We start from the raw sequence: 21,678 nt of genomic DNA on the forward strand, positions 1-21,678 counted from the left end.
ATGAAAAAAGTTAAAAGGATATAAAATCTATCCGGGGCAATATCTTTAGCGGAATAGTAACATAGGTATAAAAGATACATAGAAATGACCGTAAATGTACTTTGTGTAATTCTCAAGAGATAGAGGACAAATTTCAGTTTGTTCTGATCTGTCCTGCTTTTTTCGAATATTCGAGAAAAATACACAAAACCTTACTACCATAAGAAACCTTCTTTTTTCAAATTTATACAGTTGTTTAGTTACGATAACTTCAAATCTATTCTGAAACTTGGCCAATATTTATTGAAAGCTTCGAATCTGAGGGAAAATTAATATGTTAATTCCTTATGATGTTATCTGTCTTACGTATATTTACATATCTATTATATATTAATAGTATTGTACACCATTTGATATATATATATATATATATATATATATATATATATATATAATCCCCCGCCATTCTCCTGTTAATTGTATGTATTATCTGCCTATGAGCCACATGGCTCCTTTGGTCAATAAAGAACATACACATAGGAAACATTTCACACTTCTTTTGTTTATCGTTTTGTTTTGTTTTTTGCTTATCAAAACTACAAAATGTACATGTACTAGTAACGTTTTGAAAAATTATTTACTTACACATTTTTTAACGATTTGGTATTTATGTTTAGGGTCTTAAAGTTTTGAATTCAATTCCAAATTTGAATTTAAAATTGAATCTGTTAATTGAAAAAAAAATCAAACAGTTCGCAATCTTTGTGACTTTTGTATGCATTCAATCAGAAAAAGAATTTAAATAGAAAATAAATAAGCTTTAAAACTATTTTAACTCTCTTATTTAGAAAATAAAGTAAATTCATTTGCCTTGCCATAATTTTTTGCATAAAATTGCATTCCATTTAACATAATACATGTATAAGGAGCATAAAAAAAAACACAAAAAGAAAACCTTATAATATGAAGAAAATGACAGGTGATTTTGGCCAGCAATATTCAAGGTTTTTTAAATTAAGCAGTACATGTAATAGCTGAAGGAGGTAGTATTTTTTCATGCAAATGAAAACTAAGAGAGAAGTACGTGTAATACGATTTACTATATCTTAATGTATGACATTAACCCGATCTTGCTGCGAAAATAAGATCGCCAAATCTGATTTAATTGATACCACGACCAAATGATATTGTAAAATATTAAGAACTGATATTTGTAAACGCACTGTTTTGTGGAACATATAGCAAACTAAATGAACTGTGCCTCTTTCCCTACAGAGATATACTATATGATCATATTTAAATCAAGATTTGTAGACGATATGTTTTAACGACAATTTTAATATCATTGAAATTGAGAGTAAAAGACACACCTAAAAACTATAGTTATTAAAGGCGACAGTGGATTTAGGAGGAATGAGGGGGTTTTACAGTAAAAACAAGATGTATTACTGCCAAAAATCAAGGGACAAGATTCTTCTGCCATATACAGTCTAAGTACTAAGTACTATGCTAATAACTAGCTAGAATTTTGCAAACCGAGATACTTCTTAGACTATTTCATTGTATTTAGAGAGGTGCAGTGTTTTTACTACAAATGTATATGTCATTTCTTCAAATGAAAAAGGTCATTTATCGCCTCATTTGTTTTACCGCTCCATAACTTAAAACTTTACCATGCCATTATAATTGATTAAGACATTAACAAAGATTTTTTTATTCAATTATACAAAAATCATTTCGTAAAATTATTTCGGCATGGGGCAGCTTGAAAGGGAAATCCCCTATGGAGTCTACTGTATTATCTACATATAACAATGAAGTCAGTAAGGTGTCACCGAAAGCGGTGAAATGTTAGATATTGTCAAGTAAAATAAAACTTCATGAGAATTAAAAAATGAGAATTGGATATTATCTAGGTCATTTACAAACAGGGGTGACTTTGCTTGGTTGAACACCCTGACGAATGTGGAGTTTTGAGTGCATCCTACCCGCAAAAGAGGAAGAGAAATATGGGCATATAAAAGATATTCCATCACTTAATTTGGTTAAACGACGAAAAAATGGACGACAGTGAAGACGATGTTTATGTTCGTAAGTACTTGCACTGATGGTGATAATCCAAAGAGTTAAACGTCAATAAATTAATTTGTAATTATGGAATTTTAATTAACAAAATATTAATTTTGAATGATAACTTTAGTATTAAGCATGAATAATTTTACAATATGTATTTCCAGCTCCACTGATGGAACAATCTGACGATTACATGATCATGCATCCAAAACTGGAGAAAAACTCCATTTTTATAATACACGCACATGATGGTCAGCCGATTACTGACTGTATTAAGAAAAATCTGGAAATGTATACCCAGCCTCCAATCAAAGTCAAAGCCTGCGATGTTACAGTGATCCAAAGTCAAGAACTTAGACACCAAGTGACAGCTCTTCTTTTAACTCCTGAAATGATGGCACACCTTGAAGCAAATTCAGTCTCAAAACCAACAACCTTACAAATTCCGGAAAATACGACATGTGTTTGCCTAGTTCACTATTCAATGGACACTGAGGATGACGATAAAGTCAGAATGGTGCTGGAAAAAACTATTCCTAACTTTGCAGTTTGTAAGAAGATTAAGCTGCTGTATCTACGGACAGCAACGATTGAAATTGTGACTTTACTTGATGGAATGTCGAAAGAAAATTCATTTCCAGCTATCCTCCAGTATCGACTGGAACCAGATTACATTGTTACTGTAAGTTGGTTTTTATTTATCAAAATTATTCTGTTATTAAATTGTCGTGAATCTATGTTTCAAAGTAATTTATTCTATTTGATAATATTGATGTCAGTTTTTTTTCGTCAGTAGTCCTAATTGCCATCTCTTTTAAAAACAAGTCAAGTAAAATTAGTTAATTCTTTTTTATAACTCAGTTTCTTACTTAATATTTTAACCAAATTTGTCATCATTTTGGTCAAAGGTTATTGCTATAGAAAGCAAAGGGCTGTGATGATGAACCATCAATGTTGGTTAAATTTATTAAATTTGATTTATTTTATCTTCCAAACACCAATGCCTTGTGCTGAGATCATTTTGTTTTTGATCATTCAATGTAATTCAATGAATTCATAAATACGTAACTGTTATACATGTTTTTCATTCATAAAAGACACTAAATGTAAATCTTTTAATTCATTAAAAAATGAAATACTTCCTTATACATTCTGTCAGAGTTATATTATGCAAATTCTTCCTCTATACTGCTATGTGTAAGGAGATACGGCATTAGAAAGCCATTCTAATGTTTTACCTTGTTGTTATAAAAGGAAAATATGTATCAATATTTGGAGAAATCTTCTCTCCTTGACCAAAAACACCGCAATCAAAAATAAGCAAGAGCAAACAAAGCAAAGTTTTGAAATCTCAAACCAAATTGTTATAACAAAGATACAGTTAGTCGATAAACAATTATTGTCAGTTTTTTTTACAACGCACTATTATACAAGTATATGTTCTAAATCAATGTCTGGTCACTTATAATAATAGGTTAATGTTTATGTCGCGTTTTAAATAACGACAAATGAATAAATTACTAGTATTCTCATTAATTATTAATATAAACATAAGGTCTTTTCCACATGTACACAAGCCTTTCATTTTACCTTATTACGGTGTCTCCTGTAGAGTAAAGATTTGCTGATCTAGACATAAATAATTGTGTATAAATACGTAAAAATCGAGGTTCTTTTTTGACAGGACAAAAACCCGGTACTCATTCTGTTCAAATCCAAGAAAACTGACCGGAACCCAGTATCTGTGATAGTAGACGGTAGACGCATTGATGCCAAGTACCTCAACCCCTACACATACTCGTTCGTCCCGTCCGGTAGGTTTCCAGGCACACACACAGTGTTGATGTCAAAGTCTTGTATCTTAGTTCTTTTTTTAAATTCACAGTGGAATAAGTTAAACATTTATACTTCTTCGGGAATGATTTGTTCAGAATTCGAATCAGAGGAAAAAGAACACTGGGAATAAAATTCAAATGCTATCAACATGCATATCAGTCTACATGTATATTAAAAATATGTACTTGCATTTGATTAAGATTGAGCAGGTTTAACGCATTTCATAATATAAGGTTTATTTCCCAAAAGGCTTGCCATATGGAAAAATAATGGTGGACGTTTTGGTTGGCGGGAAATCAGAAGGAACTACGTATATAACAGTGGGGAACAAAATGGACTTGCTGTACGAGGAAATCAAGGACATGGCCTCCCCAGTAGAGTTCCTGTGTCAGGTTCTGAAGCTGTCCTCTAGGGACAGAGAAACTCTGGATAGGGAACTAGGGGACATAATCAATGACAGAGTCACGGATCATTTCTCCTGCCTGGATGGCCTTGATTATCGGTATTCTTTTCGTGGTAGGTGGGTTCATAAAATACAGACGATGCTAATTAATGTTAAATAAAAACCGATATCTTATTTTTGTTTTGTTTGTCATAATTTCAGTTTGAACAAAATTGATTTCTATAGCCCAGTCTATCAACTTAAATAAATTCTTTTAGGGAATAAAAATGTTTTTAAAAGATTTATTTTTTCATACAATAATATTGCTTCTCACAGAGTTTGCATAATATACTTAATTAGTTTCATAATATTATCATTCAGATTCAGGCTTCTGTATATCTTAAACAACAAGTGATTGATAAAAAGATGGGAAGTATCAAGCAGGTTACTTATCATAGAATTTTTTTTATTTATTTTTAGACCAGCAGATTGATAAAGAATTCCCTACAATGCTCCATTTTGGAGCACAATATGGGCTATCTTGCTTCTGCAAAGTTTTGTCGAAGGTGCCTGGGTTCAAAATTGCGAGGACAATAAGGAATAAATATAATCAAACACCAAGCCAACTGGCTCAAAAGATGAAATTCCTAGATCTTGCCGAACAACTTAACCCAGCGGACACCAGGATTTCAAACCGTACGTATAAAGCAACGACGCGGCTTTTAAATGAGATAGATATGATAATGTGATCTCAAATTACTCATAAAGATAACATATAAGGCATGTAATTACACAATGGAGCATTAAAATTTGTTCAACTGATTTTTTTGAATTTTAAAAACAGATAGCATGATGAGAGAGAAAAGTGAAACATTCAACAGTAAGTTTTAAACCGTATAACCAAGCTTAAAGACATACTTTATTTATATATTATGAATATATTATCATATATCATTCATGGGAATGTTTCAAAGGATACACTTCATGAGTGCACAATAAATTGATTTTGATTTATGTCTTTTCGATAATAACTTAAAACTCGAAAATTCTCATGTTATAAATTTCATCAAGAACATTTCTCTAAAAGGAAACACTCTCCCACTTTGAAAAAAAAAATACTTTTTGAAAAAAAAATTAAAATGTTATTTAACATAAAGTTAATTATGAGCAGCGCTTCAATGAAAACTTTAATTCTTTAATTTCAGAATTTTATTGGTTCATTTTAATAAAAAAAATACCTCTTACTCTTCACTTTTAAAAATTAACCGGTAGTTATTCATTTGTATATTAAGCGTAATATATATTTTAGACTATCACACACTGCAAAAACTTGGACGGGGCAGGCAGCGAATACCTGTTGAAAGTGCTGTAAGTTCAATCCTTATATCACATTTTTTTTTTGTAGGGAAAACCACCTGAAGTACATATTGTACAAGAAATAAAATATATACACATACACGTAGAATGCAAAACCTGTATCAAGTATCGTCAGTCAACAAAAGGCGATCATATTACTTGTTATTAGGTTGACGCACACAAATAAATGTGTTGTTTCACATTTGGGTTGTGTTAACATATACATGCAGTATATTAAAAAAAAGAACATAAAAATGCATTCTCTTTTAAAGCTTAGTGTATTAACATAGGTGCGTCTGAAAAAGTACTAATTATAATTTGAAATTGAAAAGTAATCTTTAAATTAATTCAACAGGTTTCTTGTCGAGATCAGGTTAGCATTGCCTAAATCGGCCGAGTAGCAAACTTGTGGATGTAAACGTTATAAACGACTGATTCGTTGTTTGGTTCAAATAAGATATAAAGTATAATTACTATAATTATCTTTCTAATTGACTTTTGTTTTCATGTTAAACAGGAAGTGACAATGCGACCACAACAAGAAAAAGAACAGATTCTGAAGAACAGAACTGCATCAGGTCTGATATCCAAAGTTTACAAATTCAAGATATCATTAACATTCTTTGTGAATTAATAAATGCATGTACATTCTGAATTTGTCCTGGACTTAACAGTGCTGCTGCACAAATTGCTTTACTTTTTATCTTTACACTTGAAAAGTTGATTTATTGCATTCTAAATATAAAATGACAATTGCTTTTATTAAACAATATTTATACGTGCAGTTGAAACTTACATGTAGATAACCACGTCAGTTTTAAAATCCCTTATTGATAATAATACCTTATTATTAAGTATTCACAATTATTTGAATAATATTTATATTTTGTTTTCGCAGGACTCTCGGACAACTCACGAGATAGTGGAGTCTCTGCATTGTCATTTGAAAGTGACAGATAAAAGTATAAAACAAAGTCGAATCAAAAAGAAACTTTTTAAAAACAAAAAAAGTTAAATGACAGCGTAGAACTGAAACTTAATGCAGTAACTAAAAGCAAAAGATGAAATTCCTATGGTTGTTTGTCAACAGATCATTCCATTTATAATAAGCAATTCACTTGCCTAACCATGTTATTAAACATGATTTATGTGTAGCCATGTATATTTCTTCCATTCAATCATACCCGATAATTTCCGGACTGTAATGTCAAATGAATCCAATTTAAAAACATTGTGTGAATTATTATACTCTTTGTGTCATTATGGGTAATATTCTTGCCAAACTATATCATAAGTCGTCCATTATTTGTTATTGTTACCATGACTGTGATTTTTAACGTTTTGTATTTTTCTTTGATATTTTCCGCTTCTTTTGAATACTTGATTGATCTGTTTTACATAAAAAATAGAAAAATCGGTAACTAACAATGTAATGCAATAACATTGGTGCTAATAATTATGATGCATGGTTTGCATAATTATTGTTACCCGTATTTCACATGCGATATGGATTATAATTAAAAAAATCCAATAGCTAGATACTCTTATCCTTATTTAGTATGATATTGTGTTTATTAAAAGGAACACTAGATGAAAGGTTTGGTGAATGCACTACAGAAGTAAAGGATTAATATACTGTGGTTTCATCAATATTCATTGAATATTAATTTTCGTGGATTTCGTTGATAAGTTGATCCACGAAATTAAATGTTTATTGAAGTTCAATTTTAACTAACATTTTGTATCGATAGGATCATTGTCCACGAATTTACGAATCCTTGAAACTAAGGTTTTCAGAAAATCAACGAAAATTGATACCCACGAAAATGAATGAAACCACAGTAGATGAAATATAACACTAACATAATACATATTGTTCAATATAATGAACCATATGAAATAAGATAAAGGTTTGATAGCAAATCGAAAAAATGATCGAAAATAGTCTGGTTAAAGTATGGATAAAGTCTTACATGGGAGATGAACTCATGAAAGAAGTAAAGAATAATGAAAAAAACCCTACAGCTTACACCCCATCCCCCCAAAAAAAACCCTGATAAAAACCCAGTACGATCATCTAGATCAGTCTTCAACTGTTGAATAGATTGAGGCACACTAACCCAGCTTTCAATTTTCACTTTGGTAAGATCTATATTTATACTTGAAATTTAATCTCGCCCAATTGACATGCCCACTGCAATTCATTAAAATGCATGGACAATATTTGAACTTTCTTTAAATTTCGCATTCACTCAGATCCTTTTTTTGAAATACCAACGCTGACATTGCTGTTTAGTTATTGATATTCTACTTCTTTCGGGAAGTTTCATAGGGAAAATTGAACACTTTAAGCTTTGTTATCATCTAAACTCTGTGGCAAGTAAACTTTTTAAAAGATTAGAATCATGAGAATACATTTTGTGCATCAAAATCTTTTTTATATGACACATCTTGAAAAAGTGATAAACAAATCAATTCCTTTTTTTACGTGTATCTTATTAAACGCAATGCATGCATTCTCACAAGTCCCTGTCGTCCCCTTTTCATGTTATTTGGTTTCCATGGCGTTCGAAGCCAGTGAAGTGCTGCTTTCATCCGGTGCATAGTTTTATAGTATTCTTAATGTCAAATATTGTAAAAAATAATACATCCCAATTTTAAATAGTCAATGTGTAGGTACAAGTTTTCAAGCAGCACGTTTTATGATAAATTCAGTTTGACAGCGAAGGCAGTATCATTGCTTAAAAGGTAAAGAACGTTTGTTGATTTAACAAACTGTGTTCAAAAATAAATATTTGTATCTTGTTCTTTACTCTTTATACTTTTAAGCAAGAAAGTAATGTGCCACTAATTTACGTGTAGGGAAAGCAAATCGGCTCCAAAGGTTATTCTTTTCTTTCTAAATGAAAAAGTTGACGAAGAGTCAATATTTTTAAGCGGATGCAATGTTACTGCAAAGTTTTTTTGAGTTGTAGAACACCCTTTTTAAAATAATTATTTCTTGATGAAATGTTATAAAGAGTAAATAAGAAAATAAAATGACTAAATATAAACCTTGCCCCAAAAATATCTTTATAAGACCTAGACCATGGTTTCTTACACACATGAATGGGTTTCATGTCACAAAAACTGTTTCAGACCGATATCTGACCAACCGAAAAAAAAGTTCAGTAAGGTCAACTTAACAGCACGGATTTTAAAGGGGAATACCCAAAAAGTAACACTCCTTTTGATACAATTTTGCCAGACACCGTGATATGTAGAATATCAACCATCCAATCCCAACGAAATATGTCATATTTGATGAGGTGGAGCCATGATACTAGATCTTTTATATAAAATAAAGATGGTGTTTCACAGTCTTTAATTCTGTTAGATACTTTAATTTATCTCTACACAGATATACGATATGATATAAAATTTTGTAGCATACACAAGAGAATGTTCATGTTTTCACACCCCCCCCCGCCCCTTTTTAAACTCATTTTTCACTCCCCCCCCCTTTTTAAACTTTCTCTTTATTTATACCTAAAAATAAAGACATTTTGCGAATAAACTATAAAATGCCTGCACCATGGTAACTGCTTACACCTTTGGTATTTCAACACAAGTGATATGATGTCCGTAAAATATAATTGCTTTTTACCTGATAAGGAATAATTGTAAAATTAATTAAAACTTATTTTCGTTTTTGATAAACCAGCCCGAAATACCAATAAATGAGAGTAAGGTGGTTGACACGCTTTGGCGGATATATGTTGGTGGGAGTTAGTATCAAAATATATAAACTTGCGATGAAATAAAAAAGAACGATGACGTCAAGAGTAGATATATTTACTGGGAACATACTTAGAGTACACATAGAAGTTAAGATTTGGCAAATGTTGATTAAATAAAATAAGGTACATAATTCGTTTCTTGAATGCGCCATTTTAGTTTTAATGGATATAACTCATTCGCTTGCGAAGCACGAAGAGAATGGCATAGAACTTTCCAGAATGGGGTAACCAAGAACGCAGGTTTACTAATTAACGTCATTGCGAAAAGTGTAGGATGAGTTCATCATGCATTGCAGGCAGATACGTTGGATCGGACATCTTTGGTTAATACAAAAAAGTTCATGAATAAAATGGCACAATCTAATGCGCTTTTAGTTTGGATGGAAAGAACTTTCCAGAAAGAGATGTCCATGATGGTTGTCAAATTGACACCATAGCGGAAAGTGTAGGGCGAGATAACTATCAGACAAATACTTTAAATCTGACATCTTTGGTTTAAATTATGCCCTACCCGCTCCTCTAAATATTCAGCCTTTTAAACTTTAATTGTCTGGATTTGTAATTGTATCACAAGCTGCTATATGATATCAGTTGGTCATAAAAATAAAATATAAATTAACATATGTTATTATGAGATCTTGTTTTAGCTCCTAATGAAAATGAATAAGGTTTATGTATGGGTACTTTGTTGACCACCCAACTCTCTCAAAAACTGATCTGCCAAGACATCTGTGATATAACACGGTTAGTTCTAAGTGGATGGTAAGTTGTGTGGAACCACGCGATAAGATATGTATAACTAAATGGAATAATATCTGGGTTTTTTTTTAAAGTTTATCCATCGTATATTCAAGGAAGTTGATAGGTAACTTTGAAATAATTTAAACAAAATAAAATAAATCACCAAAGGAATTTCTCATGATATCCAAACTAAATGGCCTATTTGTAATCCAAGGACGCAGTATATAAATATATACCAACCAACCAAACGGATGAAATATTGTACCACATGCATGATAAACGTGATTTGAAAGAAGTTTGGAATGTAGTCAATAGGCAACCTGAGCTGTGGAAGAAAGAATGTTGATTTTGCATTATGTTCACCCCAGCAATTTCTTGAAATGACAAAACATTTATCTATTGTCATCAATATTAGAACTATCAGTGTACGTTCATTAGTATTTACATTTCCTTGTTACACTCCCTTTTATTTTCCCTCTTTATCTGTAAAGTAAATGTTCGTATTTACGTAAGGCTAATTATGTCCAATGATTTTAACAGATTCCTTTTTTTTTTAAATTTGAAACACTTAAAAAGACTTCGGTTCTAATGTCGTCTTATTGAAATAATGCATCAATGGTATTTTAGAGAAGTGTAAACTTTCATTCTAAATTCATCTTGTATTTGAGTGAATGCTGTCCACACAAAAAGCAATATTTTACAAAGGTAGCAACAGAACAAAGCTGCAAATGTGCATCAAGTTTACCAGCATTTAAGAACACGTAAAAATGTTGATGTTGGAAAGAAGTTATACACAACAGTATTTTTAAACTAATAATGATAACTGGATCGGTGTGTTGTTTGTATAAGCACGACGTGAAACTAGAAAAAAAAAACAATCAAATATGTAGGAAGTGTATAAGGGTTTGGTGTGATAAAAAAATGGAGTATCTTAATTGCAATTTTTTGAATAACTAATCAATTAATTTCCCGACAATTTCCAAAAAGTCATCGGCGTACTTAAGGAGATACATGGAAATAAGCAATCGATGAATCTATAATGAAAAATAATGTCTTAAAACATAAATGTCTATAAATGTTAAACAAATGGATAAAAGACGAGTACAATCGTTTTATTTAGAGTCGTTTCTAAAATACTGGAACACAGAATAATATCTGCTTGTACATTTAGAATTCAAGGGACCTGACTTTAGCTTTTGAACATTGGTATTTACTAGATATACATCTGCTTATTGTTTAAAACATGACCTTATGAAAATAGATGATTATTCTAACTTAAAAAGATGACTTAAGAAATGGATGTTGTGTGTTTGTTTTTTTTATGACTATTCAACTGAAGAAAGAAGGCTAAACTGAATAAGTGTTGGAGGCAAGCAAAACACATATGAAAACACAAATACAGACATAAAAATTTTAACATTTAAAAAGCTACGAAAAAGTAAAAGGACGCAAGCACATACAATAACATACCCCCTCAAAAAAAAATTAAATTGAATAAATAAATCAACACCATTAATATGATTATTTTACATGACTTCGCAGTGGTTTTAATTTTAATAACCCAATAACATTGACAGGTCAACTGTTTGAGTATATAGAACCAAATTGTAAGGGAATTTCCGAACATGACGCAAAGTCTATTTTTAAAAAAGAATGATTTTGGAAAGAGAATGTCTAGGCTGACATGACTTTTTGATATGATGGTTTGTTTTTCCATTTTTCGAAAATACAAGAACTCTTTCAAAAAACAACCCCCTCCCTATAAATAGACAAACTATGAAAATCCAAGTTTCATTTACATGTAACACAGCTCAATTTTGACCCTGCAAACCTTTGACTTTATTGTTTACATGTACAATGGTGTTTTATATTGGGACGAGAAATGTTTCCATTATTATGATCAATTCATATTCATTGTGTTGCATGTACAGAAAATATAATATATATAAACAAAAATTCTAATTTTATGAGTTTAGAATTGAATCTAAGTAGTTTAGTTTTCATTGAGATTATTGTTCGTGTAAACCTGAAAGTCTTAGCTATTTAGACTATAATATTAATATCCTTGAAAAGAGCTAGAAAAGAGATAGAAAAATATATCAAAGTTTAAAAGCTGAAATATTTTCTTTTCGTCTTGGGTAATTTGTTAACCAGTCTCTTTAAGAGAGTAAGTTCTTTTGGTGGTACTTGTATTTAATAGCTCAGCTGTAACAGTTCTCCTGAGGATGAGCATTTGAATCATTTTGCATTCAATATTTTATCTTTGGTGTCTTAATTTTTATTAACCTTCATGTAATAATCAAAAAGGAACAGACAACTGAAGTTTTTGTAACATGATTTATTTTCAACATAATACTACTGAATTAGTAGCATATAACTCAATTATGATAATGAATTTTATTTACAAAGAAGACTTGGAAATAATAAAAAGTATTGCACATGATACATATTAATGATTGCAAACGTGATCTGATTAAAACAATTTTAAATCGTTTCATCAAACAGTACAATCTGACTATTTAAGCCAATATCTCAATCAATAGATCAAATTTATTTAAAATTTACTATTTTCTGTCAATAAAATGCAAATGATATTAATACCTTGATCTTTTAATGCAAATCAAACCTTTTTTGAGTTTCTCATAATGCAAACTTCAAGTTAACATGAGTAAATGAATTTTAAAACTTTTCATCAATTGTAATTAAGGACACAACGAGTCTTCATAGGTCAGACTTCAACAATATTTTCTTTTATTTTACAATAAAAAATGACACCAAACTGTCAATCATCTCAAAAATCCATTAAACGAAATACAAATTTAAAGCAGAGCAACACGGACCTCTAAAAAGGTAACAAGTGAAACCCATTTCCAAGTTTGAAAAATCTCATTGCGATAGAATGTTTCCACCATTCCACAGTTTAAATACAAGTAACAATTTTAATGAGAAAAATTAAATAGGAAATAAAAGAACTGATCACAAAAACGTATATACAACTAAAAACACAAAAAACTTAAACTCAATTATCCTGAGGGTATGAAAATATGAGAAACAGTAACAAATGAAATGACAACAACGTTTCCGAACTTATATACATTTGCATATTGCTCGAAAATCAAATCTCATCTTGTAGTAAGCAAAACTGGCCTCCATAAACGCTTGCAAACTCTAAGATAATGTCACAGGGACGATGATTTGTCTTTAGATTTCACATATCTTCTACTGGAAGCCTTTTGTGCTTGGACAGTCAACAATTGTTCAGTCCGTGTAGAGAATCTTCTGTTATCCGGGTCTTCTGATTCACAGGGCTGTAAAATATTTCAGTATTAACATATTTATTTAAAACACAATTTTCACAACCAGTCTTTGAGAAATCTGAATTCTGTGATGTATTTTTGCTTTTCAGCATCGTACGTAATTCAAGTGTGCAATAAAAGAAGGATGTGATACTTAACATGAGACTTATATAATATGCAGGAATAATATTTGATAAATTCGTATTTTGATACTAAAACTTTGTAAGCATTATTTAGAAATTATGTTTTTAAGGACAGTTATAGCTTTAAAAAATACAGTAACATAATTTTGCAGATTTACTCGTTTTTATGTAAAAAATTATGTATTTTATCAATTTTAACATTTGTAAATGTTTGACCAATTACAATATTTTAAAAGTGTAGCGATTTTTATGCAATAGTGATGTTTTTAAAACATAATTTATCAGTTATTTAAATTTTGACCTAATCCTTTGTTGATTGCACTGATTTATGTTACGTATAAGCATATATTACCTCAGATGTTGTTGACAAGGTTCGTTGGGAACAATTCGAACCTGTTTAGGTTAAAAATGATCAATTAATAAGCATATTGCTTCCTTTAAATCAAAGAATAAAAATTCTTTAAATACAAAAAGCATTTGTAGTACATAATAAAAACAGGTACCTGGTCTTGATAATGATTCGTCGACGTCTATCCCACTATCCTTTTTTGAAGACCTTTGAGTATCTTAAAAGGAAATGTGAATCCTGATAATAATTACTAAACAATGAACGATGAACCCGTATTGCTATATCAAAATGCAAAATTCAATACATTATCTTTTATCTAAAAAGTTTCTTATTGCTGTTAAGCAAGTACCTAAATTTTCTCTTATCTGTACACACTGTGCGCGTTCCGCCTACAAAACAACATTTAAAGAAGACGTTGACACATGAACTTTACATTCGATTGACATAAAACTCTCATTCTATATTATTGATGTTTACTTTTTCTTTAAGTACTTCTCCGGCACCTTCTTCCTGAATTGGTGGAACAGTTCGTCCACCTGTAATAACACCTTAAGCACATGATTCAAAGCCGGAAGTGACTGTTCTTATAGCATTTCTAGACAACTTATTTTCAGAAATACCTTCCATCCTTATACATTGCAAGTGACAAAAATGTGTCGCATTATCTAGAACTTAAATGCAACTAGTAACGTGAAGAGTTTAAATAAAATTGAATTCAAATAAAGCCACATACACCTTAAAAATTCACTTGATAGTATATACGCTTACCTGATGCGTATTCATTGTTTGCGCATCCTTTGCATAGCTCGTTGAATTTCTTTAGATTTAATTTTAAATTTTCCAACTCTAAAATCAGACGGGAAACTTTTTCCACCAATTTTTGTCCGTGACCTCCGAGGACGTCCTTATCTAATGCACATAATCCGTGATGGCCGTCCTCCATCTTTTCGTTTTCACCTATCAGATGGGCGTTAAGCAGAGCGATTTTACATTTTAAATCCAGTATTTCTTTTTCAAGCTCCTTACAAGTTGGAACGAATTTGCAGTTAGACATATTACTTTCGTGTCCAAAATCATTGACTGAAAATAGCAGGGTCTAAAAAAGGAAAAAAAAATGCGCCTGTTTACTTTCAGTGTTTATTAAGTTATGAGCTTTGGTTTATGACGTCCACTGTACTTGCAAAGATAACGTCTTCCTCGTTGGTCGGAATTCCCCAAAAAACTATTAATAACATAAGACACATGAATTTTTATGTGTTTATAATAATAAACATTTAAGCTATTATAAAAGTGTTGTTTACAAGGAAAACAGTAATTATGCTTTGAATTCCTCTCCAAAATTTCCTGATATAGACAAGTAAATATTGAAATAAAAGCAACAATAAGTACAAGTATATTAAGAAATTTTTAATAGAAGAACGATATTTCTTTAATTTATAAAACAAAGAGTTTGCGTATTTGCAATAAAAGGAGTAAGAATTATTTTTCATTATGATTTTATCATGATATTCATGATATTTAAATCCATTTAATATTCATTATCTACCTCAATTAGAATTAAGGAAGTGTTGTTGATGTCAATTACATTTATAATTAGATAAAACATGTTTTTAATAACACGTGTATTTATATCCGCCTTTCCATTCATGTTTGAAGAAAAGGAAAATAAATGTTAGATCACTGTTAATAAAACATTTAATGAGAACCAAATTTAACTTCTCGGCTTAAGTCATCTCTAACATTTTTTTTCATTTACCTGTGCCGTAAGAAAGGTATTCAAGCTTTAAAAATTAAAGTACATTTTTATAACAGTTAAAGGAAAGACATTTTCAAAACGCAAAAATGCAAAAGGTTGTATCGAAATTTTTAATAATATTTATATGTACATATAAAATGTTAAATCAGGTTATGTCGTATATGAAGATCGCGTATTTTCATTGGCTGAAAAGAAACCGATGAAAACACTCTCTAAATTTCAAAATATGACACTGAGGCTTCTTGAAAAGAAACCTATGAAAACACTCTCTAAATTTCAAAACATGACACTGAGGCTTCTTAAAGGAAACTTGTGACCTCTAATTATGTGTTTTTTGTAACATAAAAATAGACACAAACAGCAGCTTTTGTAACGAACAATTTGTATATTTATTATAAACTTTTGTATACTCATTGCTACAAAATACCTGTTAGATACTGTAGATTGACATGTGCATTAAAAAGTGAGCAAACCACCCCACGCTATACTTGTATCTTTGTGTAGATACTGATAATATTATCATTGTGTTCAGAACAAATACAGCTGACATGTACCAATTTCTCACATTTAGTGCATTCAATAAGGGTAAAATAAAAAAATCCCCACTCTTGATACCTGTGTCATCTTGACACTTTGCCATTTAAGCGATGTACCCTTTATCATGATGGAAATTTAAATTATTGTAACTGATACGAGTGGAGGGGTAACAGCGAAATAAAAACTTTCACAAAAATGCACTTAAATTCAGAATGAATCCATTTAGTCTTATATGCCAAGTATAAGATAAATACATGTACAAGAAATAATTAACGACGTAAAAAAGCACTTTAACTTTTATCGACACTTTTTAATCAATATTATAATGTTACATATTTATAAAAATTATATATGTTGTTAGAATGATACGGTTCCGAACCTAAAAAATATTAATCTAAACAATTCTAACTGTTTTTGTTTTTAATACCATATCTTGAGTTAATTAATGGCACACTTATAATAAATCTTTTTTGGGTTATTTTCACAACATCAGTATCATTTTTACTTCATTAACATTCACATATATTGTTAATAATCGTACCGTTAATTCTGTTAAAGAAAGTTTAACAGTTATTTCCCATAATATGAAGATATCTTAAAACAATTTGTGCAAATGCTGATTAAGCATAGGTGGTTTTAAAAATACAACCCAACTGGATTCATTTATATAGGTAACCATTTTAATATTCCCTTTGCATCTTAAAAATGCTGCCAAAGTAACTAATTTGTTGATATCCTCTTTTTCGAAAATCACCATAATAAGCCTTGTCTTCTCTTTGTAGTGGTAATGATTTTGATATAAGGGACATTTACCTCGAAGATCAAGATCTTTTTAATTTCATCCTATAAATATGCTCCCTCGCATACAAGAAATAAAAAACTCAATTTGACCTTCTTGAGTGGTATTTGATATTTTCCCCTGGTAACCCAATCTTTACGTTTTAGAGAACCAAATTGTTGAAGTTATATGCGGTATAATTTTTACTCTTTTGTCTTCGCTAACGATAGAATTACAACATTTAACAATTTTTTTTGTACAAATTTTACAAAAAATACAATTGAAAGATAAATAAAACTATCGTTTAGTACTTTTTAAAAAGCTTTTTTATGCATGAGAAAATAACAATGTGTATCAGATTTAAAAGTCTCAGCATTTTTTAAAGTCACGTGATTTTGCACTAAGAGGAAGTTGTTGAGATAAGACACACCACTCGCTTCAAAAAATAATAAAGAAATGGACGGCGAAAAAGGCGTATACAACGGTAAGAACTAAAAATATCGTGTACTGCTTTAGTAATTCTTATTTCTTGAGTTTGATCTCCACAGAAATTTCATTCGTGTAATAACGTACGTGAACCAATTTAACGAAAAGAGAAAAAAGTATATATTATGTTTGCATGACAAAAATACTTTTTTGATATTTTCTAGAACCTTGGAATGATGCCGACGATGACTATGAAAAAATGGATTGTATCTTACTCATTCATACCCATGAAGGTGAGCCAATTGCGAGATTCATCCAAGAAAATCTCAGAAGATTACAGGTCATAGTCAACGTTTGTGACGTTACAGAACTAGAGAGCAGAAACATCAACTTCCAGCTTACACTTCTCTTGGTTACACCGGAAATGATAACCTACATGAATGACTTTGGCGATTCTTTTCGCCCAGGGCTTCATTGCAAAATGAACAGAGCGTTCGGTATCTTGGTCGATAAATCGGTAAATATGGAAGAAGAAACTATTAAATCGGTTCTTGGAAACAGTCTTCCAGATTTTAAATCCTGGAAAATCATCAAATTAACACAAACTCAGCCGACTATGATTCAAATTCTGGATCTTTTAGATGGTGCACAGGAATCAGCAATGCCAACTACACTTAAATATCATCTACAACCCGCTGTCATTACGGTAGGTCCATTATGTATGGTGAGTGTTTCTTTGATACTATTTCTTAACTTAACACTACAAACAGAAATACTTTTTTTTCAATTTTATAGGATGGAGACAAGGTTGTTGTACTTTTTAAAAGCGAAAAGGAGAGGTCAGATGACGTTGTTGTACGTGCTGGAAACCAAACATTTGATACTGTTTACCACAATCCTTATACTTTTGCCTTCACGCCATGCGGTAGGTTAAATTAATTTATGTTCAATGCAGTTGCATTGCGAAGAGTTAAACACTTAATTCCTTGACTAATAAGATATAGTTATAAATGATCATGCATTGTTTTGTACTGTATAATTTCTGTGAGTCAACGATTATTCAATGAGACTGAAAATATTTTTGTCGTAGGTTTTATCACCTGTTTTAAATCAGACTTAATGGACAAAAATATTGGCGACAGTCATATTAATGTGATACTGATATTCTCCGGCTTCATAAAACACTTCTAGTTTAGTTTTAACATGAAAATTTATTTGTATTTTAGGGTTATCTTGTGGCGAAGTAAAAGTCGATGTATTGGTGAACAACAAGAGTGAAGGAAGCACGAAAGTTACAGTACAAAATAGACTACACACCCTACAAAACATGATGGGAAACATATTCTCTCCATTTGAGTTTCTTTGTCAGGTTTTGCCACTTTCAGAAAAGCAGCGAAAAGAGCTTGATAATGAGCTTGAAAACAGAATGAATGCCGATGGATTTGAAAAATATGTTGATCGAATTGTATTTGACTTAAGTCAATCAAGTGGTACGTTTTCTCACCAACATTACGATATGCTTAAAGATAGATTACATGTTACTCTTGTATAACGATATTGCTTTTATCTCACCCATAAGAAAATTAATATGCCTCATTTAGGTATGGATGCAGATTTCCCCACCATTTTGCATTTTTGTGCAAAATTTGGACTCGCAAAAGCATGCAAATTAATGAAATTGTCAAAAGGATATGACGAAGCTTTAACAATAATAAACAAGGATGGTGACACCCCGAGTACTCTAGCCAAGAAAATGGGATATGAACAGATGTCAGCTGATCTGGATCCTTTGGAAGCTCCAAAAAAGTCCCCAAGTGATCCATGTATGTAACAATGCAGTGTATGCAATTGTATGATTTATTGCTTTAAGTTTGTATTTTGCATATATTTTCCTTTACATAGGACTTTGGTATCAAGTTCTTTAAAAAAATAAAGAGAAGAAAAAGAAATAGAAAATATTAAAGATGATAAAAAGGATAATTCATGTTTGAACATAATTATGTTGTCTTTGAACGATTGAACATTTACTTATATTCTTCTTTATGCAACCCCTCCCTAAAAAAACAATGATTTGCCTACTCAACGTGTGAGCAAATTCAAACTTATTTCAGAACACATTGTTACTTAATTTTAAAATTAAAAAAAATATAAATCTTAACAGAAGAATCTATTATGTATAAAACGGTAACACCGTATTTTGATTTGTTGAACTACTAAAATAAACTTTTTTAAAATTTATAAAAAAAATTCTTCGTTCTTATTAATTTTAGATAGTCTTGTGAGAGGAAAAGAAAAGAAGAAAGAATATGGTATGGTAGTTATTTCTTGATTTCATCTTTATTTTTCTTTGATTCTTTACATGTAGTAAAATGTGTAACATTTTTCATTTTTGCACAAAAGTTGTTATTGTCTTTTTATTTGTAAACGATTTAAATGATTTTTATTATCTCAAAATCATAATGAACAACTTTTTCTGACTAATACTTATTTTAGAGCCTAAAAATGCTATTTGTTGAAATACTATGTATAAAAAATTATTACAACAATAATCTGGCAAAAAACTGGAAATCCCCCTTTAATATTCAATATCTATTTTTAGAGTACCCACCCCCCTTACCAGAGCGTAAAAATTACCTACATACAAGCATGAAGAGTGATCGACCAAAACAAGTACATTTTTATCTATACGAAAGCACCAAATTGATTGGGGATTTCCCTCAAATATAATACTGAGCTATCTCACCGTATAGTTGAACTTTAACTAACCTTTTTGTCATTTAAAGATTATAGTTACGTGTACCTAGATACCTATTTTAGATGTAAAACAAACAGTATTAAAAATTTGAATATTTTTTATCTAAAATTGCTGTGAAAGGGCTTATTTTGAGGCAATAAACTACATTTATATTTTACTTTTTTTATAAAGAGAATTTTTAAAAAACAGTTCACTGTCAAATGTCTCTTCCGCAGCTTGTTCTTGTTGCAAGAATTCTAAAAAAACCAATCTTCTAGTGATTGTGTCATTTATTTACCAATTAAAGGAAAAAATATAACTAAAACACATTAGATACAGAATTACAGATATATTAGCTAATGTAATAACTGGGATAAGGTCGTATGATAAATTAATGTTAAGTTGCGTGGTAAAATTGATTTGATTAGAGCGGCAAAGGTTTAAGCTTCTGAAAGTTTGATCCCGAGAGAATTTAGAATTCGAAGATAATAGATACAAAAAACCAGAACTCAACAATTGAAATATTAAACAGCTAATTCAACGAAGAAAGGTTGTATATAAACATTTTATGGAAAATAAAATTTTATGGGTTCATAGTGGCATACAAATATTTTAGGTAGCTTTGAAAAGAAGTCCCTCTGATATTGGAGGATATTCATCTCATCAAAACAGAACAGGTGATACATGTAGATATTAAAAAAGTGTTTTAATACTTCACTTATCATTTACATGTTATAAAATGTGTTTAAAGGTATCGTTTATTCATACATTAATCAGCTATCTAAAGTACGTTAATATTGCATCTCTAAATGCAGTCTTTATGTATAAGAGCATGATCGTATTAATGAAATGCATATTTCTTTAATAAAATTTTAATTATAAAAATAGGATATTGGACGCATATTGAGAACACAAGAAACCAACATATCCGACATTTTTCGGTAAATATTATTAAAACGGTTTCTTGTTTTCGATTTGAATATTAAAATTAAATTATCTGACCAACACAAAATGTCCCTTTTATTTTAGTTCGATGACAATTCCAAATGCCCAAATCAAGAAAACAAGAGGTTAAATACGAGAAAGGTGTAATATGTTTATAGTTTTAATTATTTTTAAATTTTACACAAAATTTTATCTCGAATTGAATTGAACTATAAGAGAAATATGGAATAAAAATTAGCGTATATCATATTCTGGTGTAAATTGGAGATTGTCATGTATTTTTGTTTTTATTAGGACACTGCTTTTCCAACGGACGTTCCTTTTCCGACTATTGGAAGATCGTTCCAGAATTGAAGAATATTTATCTCAGAGAATGAGCTAACCTACATCCATGCTGATAAACAATATCTTTAATACGACGTAGTCCTTGTTATAACCTATTTGATAAAAAACCCAACATTTATTTGTTTGTGACGATTCAACTATACATCATATATATTACTGCCGTTCAGAATTAATGTTTAATTTCAATTCTTTAAAAATAAACCCACTGGAAAAATTAGATCGT

The 21,678-nt window shown here is 30.4% G+C and overlaps 3 protein-coding genes across 5 annotated transcripts; 2 read left to right on the plus strand and 1 right to left on the minus strand.

Annotated features, from left to right (window-relative positions):
- The first annotated feature begins 1,912 nt into the window (after window positions 1–1,912).
- On the plus strand, window positions 1,913–7,163 carry LOC128166538 (uncharacterized). Its single transcript, XM_052831776.1, has 9 exons — window positions 1,913–2,070; window positions 2,217–2,734; window positions 3,737–3,866; window positions 4,138–4,404; window positions 4,751–4,966; window positions 5,115–5,150; window positions 5,580–5,638; window positions 6,144–6,204; window positions 6,525–7,163. The coding sequence occupies exons 1-9, from the start codon at window positions 2,040–2,042 to the stop codon at window positions 6,584–6,586; spliced, it is 1,380 nt and encodes a 459-aa protein (XP_052687736.1). The 5' UTR covers window positions 1,913–2,039; the 3' UTR covers window positions 6,587–7,163.
- Window positions 7,164–12,470: 5,307 nt separating this feature from the next.
- On the minus strand, window positions 12,471–15,106 carry LOC128166352 (uncharacterized). The gene is made up of 6 exons (XM_052831462.1): window positions 14,703–15,106; window positions 14,412–14,470; window positions 14,284–14,323; window positions 14,089–14,151; window positions 13,938–13,978; window positions 12,471–13,454 (listed from the first exon to the last, which is right to left on the minus strand). Exons 1-6 carry the CDS (start codon window positions 14,986–14,988, stop codon window positions 13,326–13,328), a joined length of 618 nt encoding a protein of 205 aa, XP_052687422.1. The 5' UTR covers window positions 14,989–15,106; the 3' UTR covers window positions 12,471–13,325.
- Window positions 15,107–17,411: 2,305 nt separating this feature from the next.
- On the plus strand, window positions 17,412–21,668 carry LOC128166662 (phosphoinositide 3-kinase adapter protein 1-like). Of its 3 annotated transcripts, XM_052831958.1 has the most exons (11): window positions 17,412–17,489; window positions 17,656–18,137; window positions 18,227–18,356; window positions 18,658–18,921; window positions 19,033–19,254; window positions 19,702–19,740; window positions 20,031–20,101; window positions 20,782–20,842; window positions 21,054–21,106; window positions 21,195–21,251; window positions 21,405–21,666. In XM_052831958.1, the coding sequence occupies exons 1-11, from the start codon at window positions 17,462–17,464 to the stop codon at window positions 21,462–21,464; spliced, it is 1,467 nt and encodes a 488-aa protein (XP_052687918.1). In that variant the 5' UTR covers window positions 17,412–17,461; the 3' UTR covers window positions 21,465–21,666. The 3 variants fall into 3 exon arrangements, with proteins under 3 accessions (XP_052687918.1, XP_052687920.1, XP_052687921.1); XM_052831960.1 differs by lacking the exon at window positions 21,054–21,106 and having other exon boundaries at window positions 21,405–21,496; XM_052831961.1 differs by lacking the exons at window positions 20,782–20,842; window positions 21,054–21,106; window positions 21,195–21,251 and having other exon boundaries at window positions 21,405–21,668.
- Window positions 21,669–21,678: the final 10 nt, after the last annotated feature.

This window comes from Crassostrea angulata, chromosome 10, assembly GCF_025612915.1.
Source record: "Crassostrea angulata isolate pt1a10 chromosome 10, ASM2561291v2, whole genome shotgun sequence".
In the NCBI taxonomy this organism is placed as follows: Eukaryota; Metazoa; Mollusca; class Bivalvia; order Ostreida; family Ostreidae; genus Magallana; species Magallana angulata.

Coding starts and splice junctions, on each gene's coding strand:
- LOC128166538 (XM_052831776.1), top strand. CDS start 2,040: ATGGACGACAGTGAAGACGATGTTTATGTTC. Junction 5,151..5,579: donor GAAAAGTGAAACATTCAACA/GTAAGTTTTAAA, acceptor TATATATTTTAG/ACTATCACACACTGCAAAAA. Junction 6,205..6,524: donor GAAGAACAGAACTGCATCAG/GTCTGATATCCA, acceptor TTGTTTTCGCAG/GACTCTCGGACAACTCACGA.
- LOC128166662 (XM_052831958.1), top strand. CDS start 17,462: ATGGACGGCGAAAAAGGCGTATACAACG. Junction 18,138..18,226: donor TACAACCCGCTGTCATTACG/GTAGGTCCATTA, acceptor TCAATTTTATAG/GATGGAGACAAGGTTGTTGT. Junction 19,741..20,030: donor AGAAAAGAAGAAAGAATATG/GTATGGTAGTTA, acceptor ATCTATTTTTAG/AGTACCCACCCCCCTTACCA.
- LOC128166352 (XM_052831462.1), bottom strand. CDS start 14,988: ATGTCTAACTGCAAATTCGTTCCAACTTGTAAGGAGCTTGAAAAAGAA. Junction 14,471..14,702: donor AAACAATGAATACGCATCAG/GTAAGCGTATAT, acceptor GTGTTATTACAG/GTGGACGAACTGTTCCACCA. Junction 13,455..13,937: donor CCTTGTCAACAACATCTGAG/GTAATATATGCT, acceptor AATATTTTACAG/CCCTGTGAATCAGAAGACCC.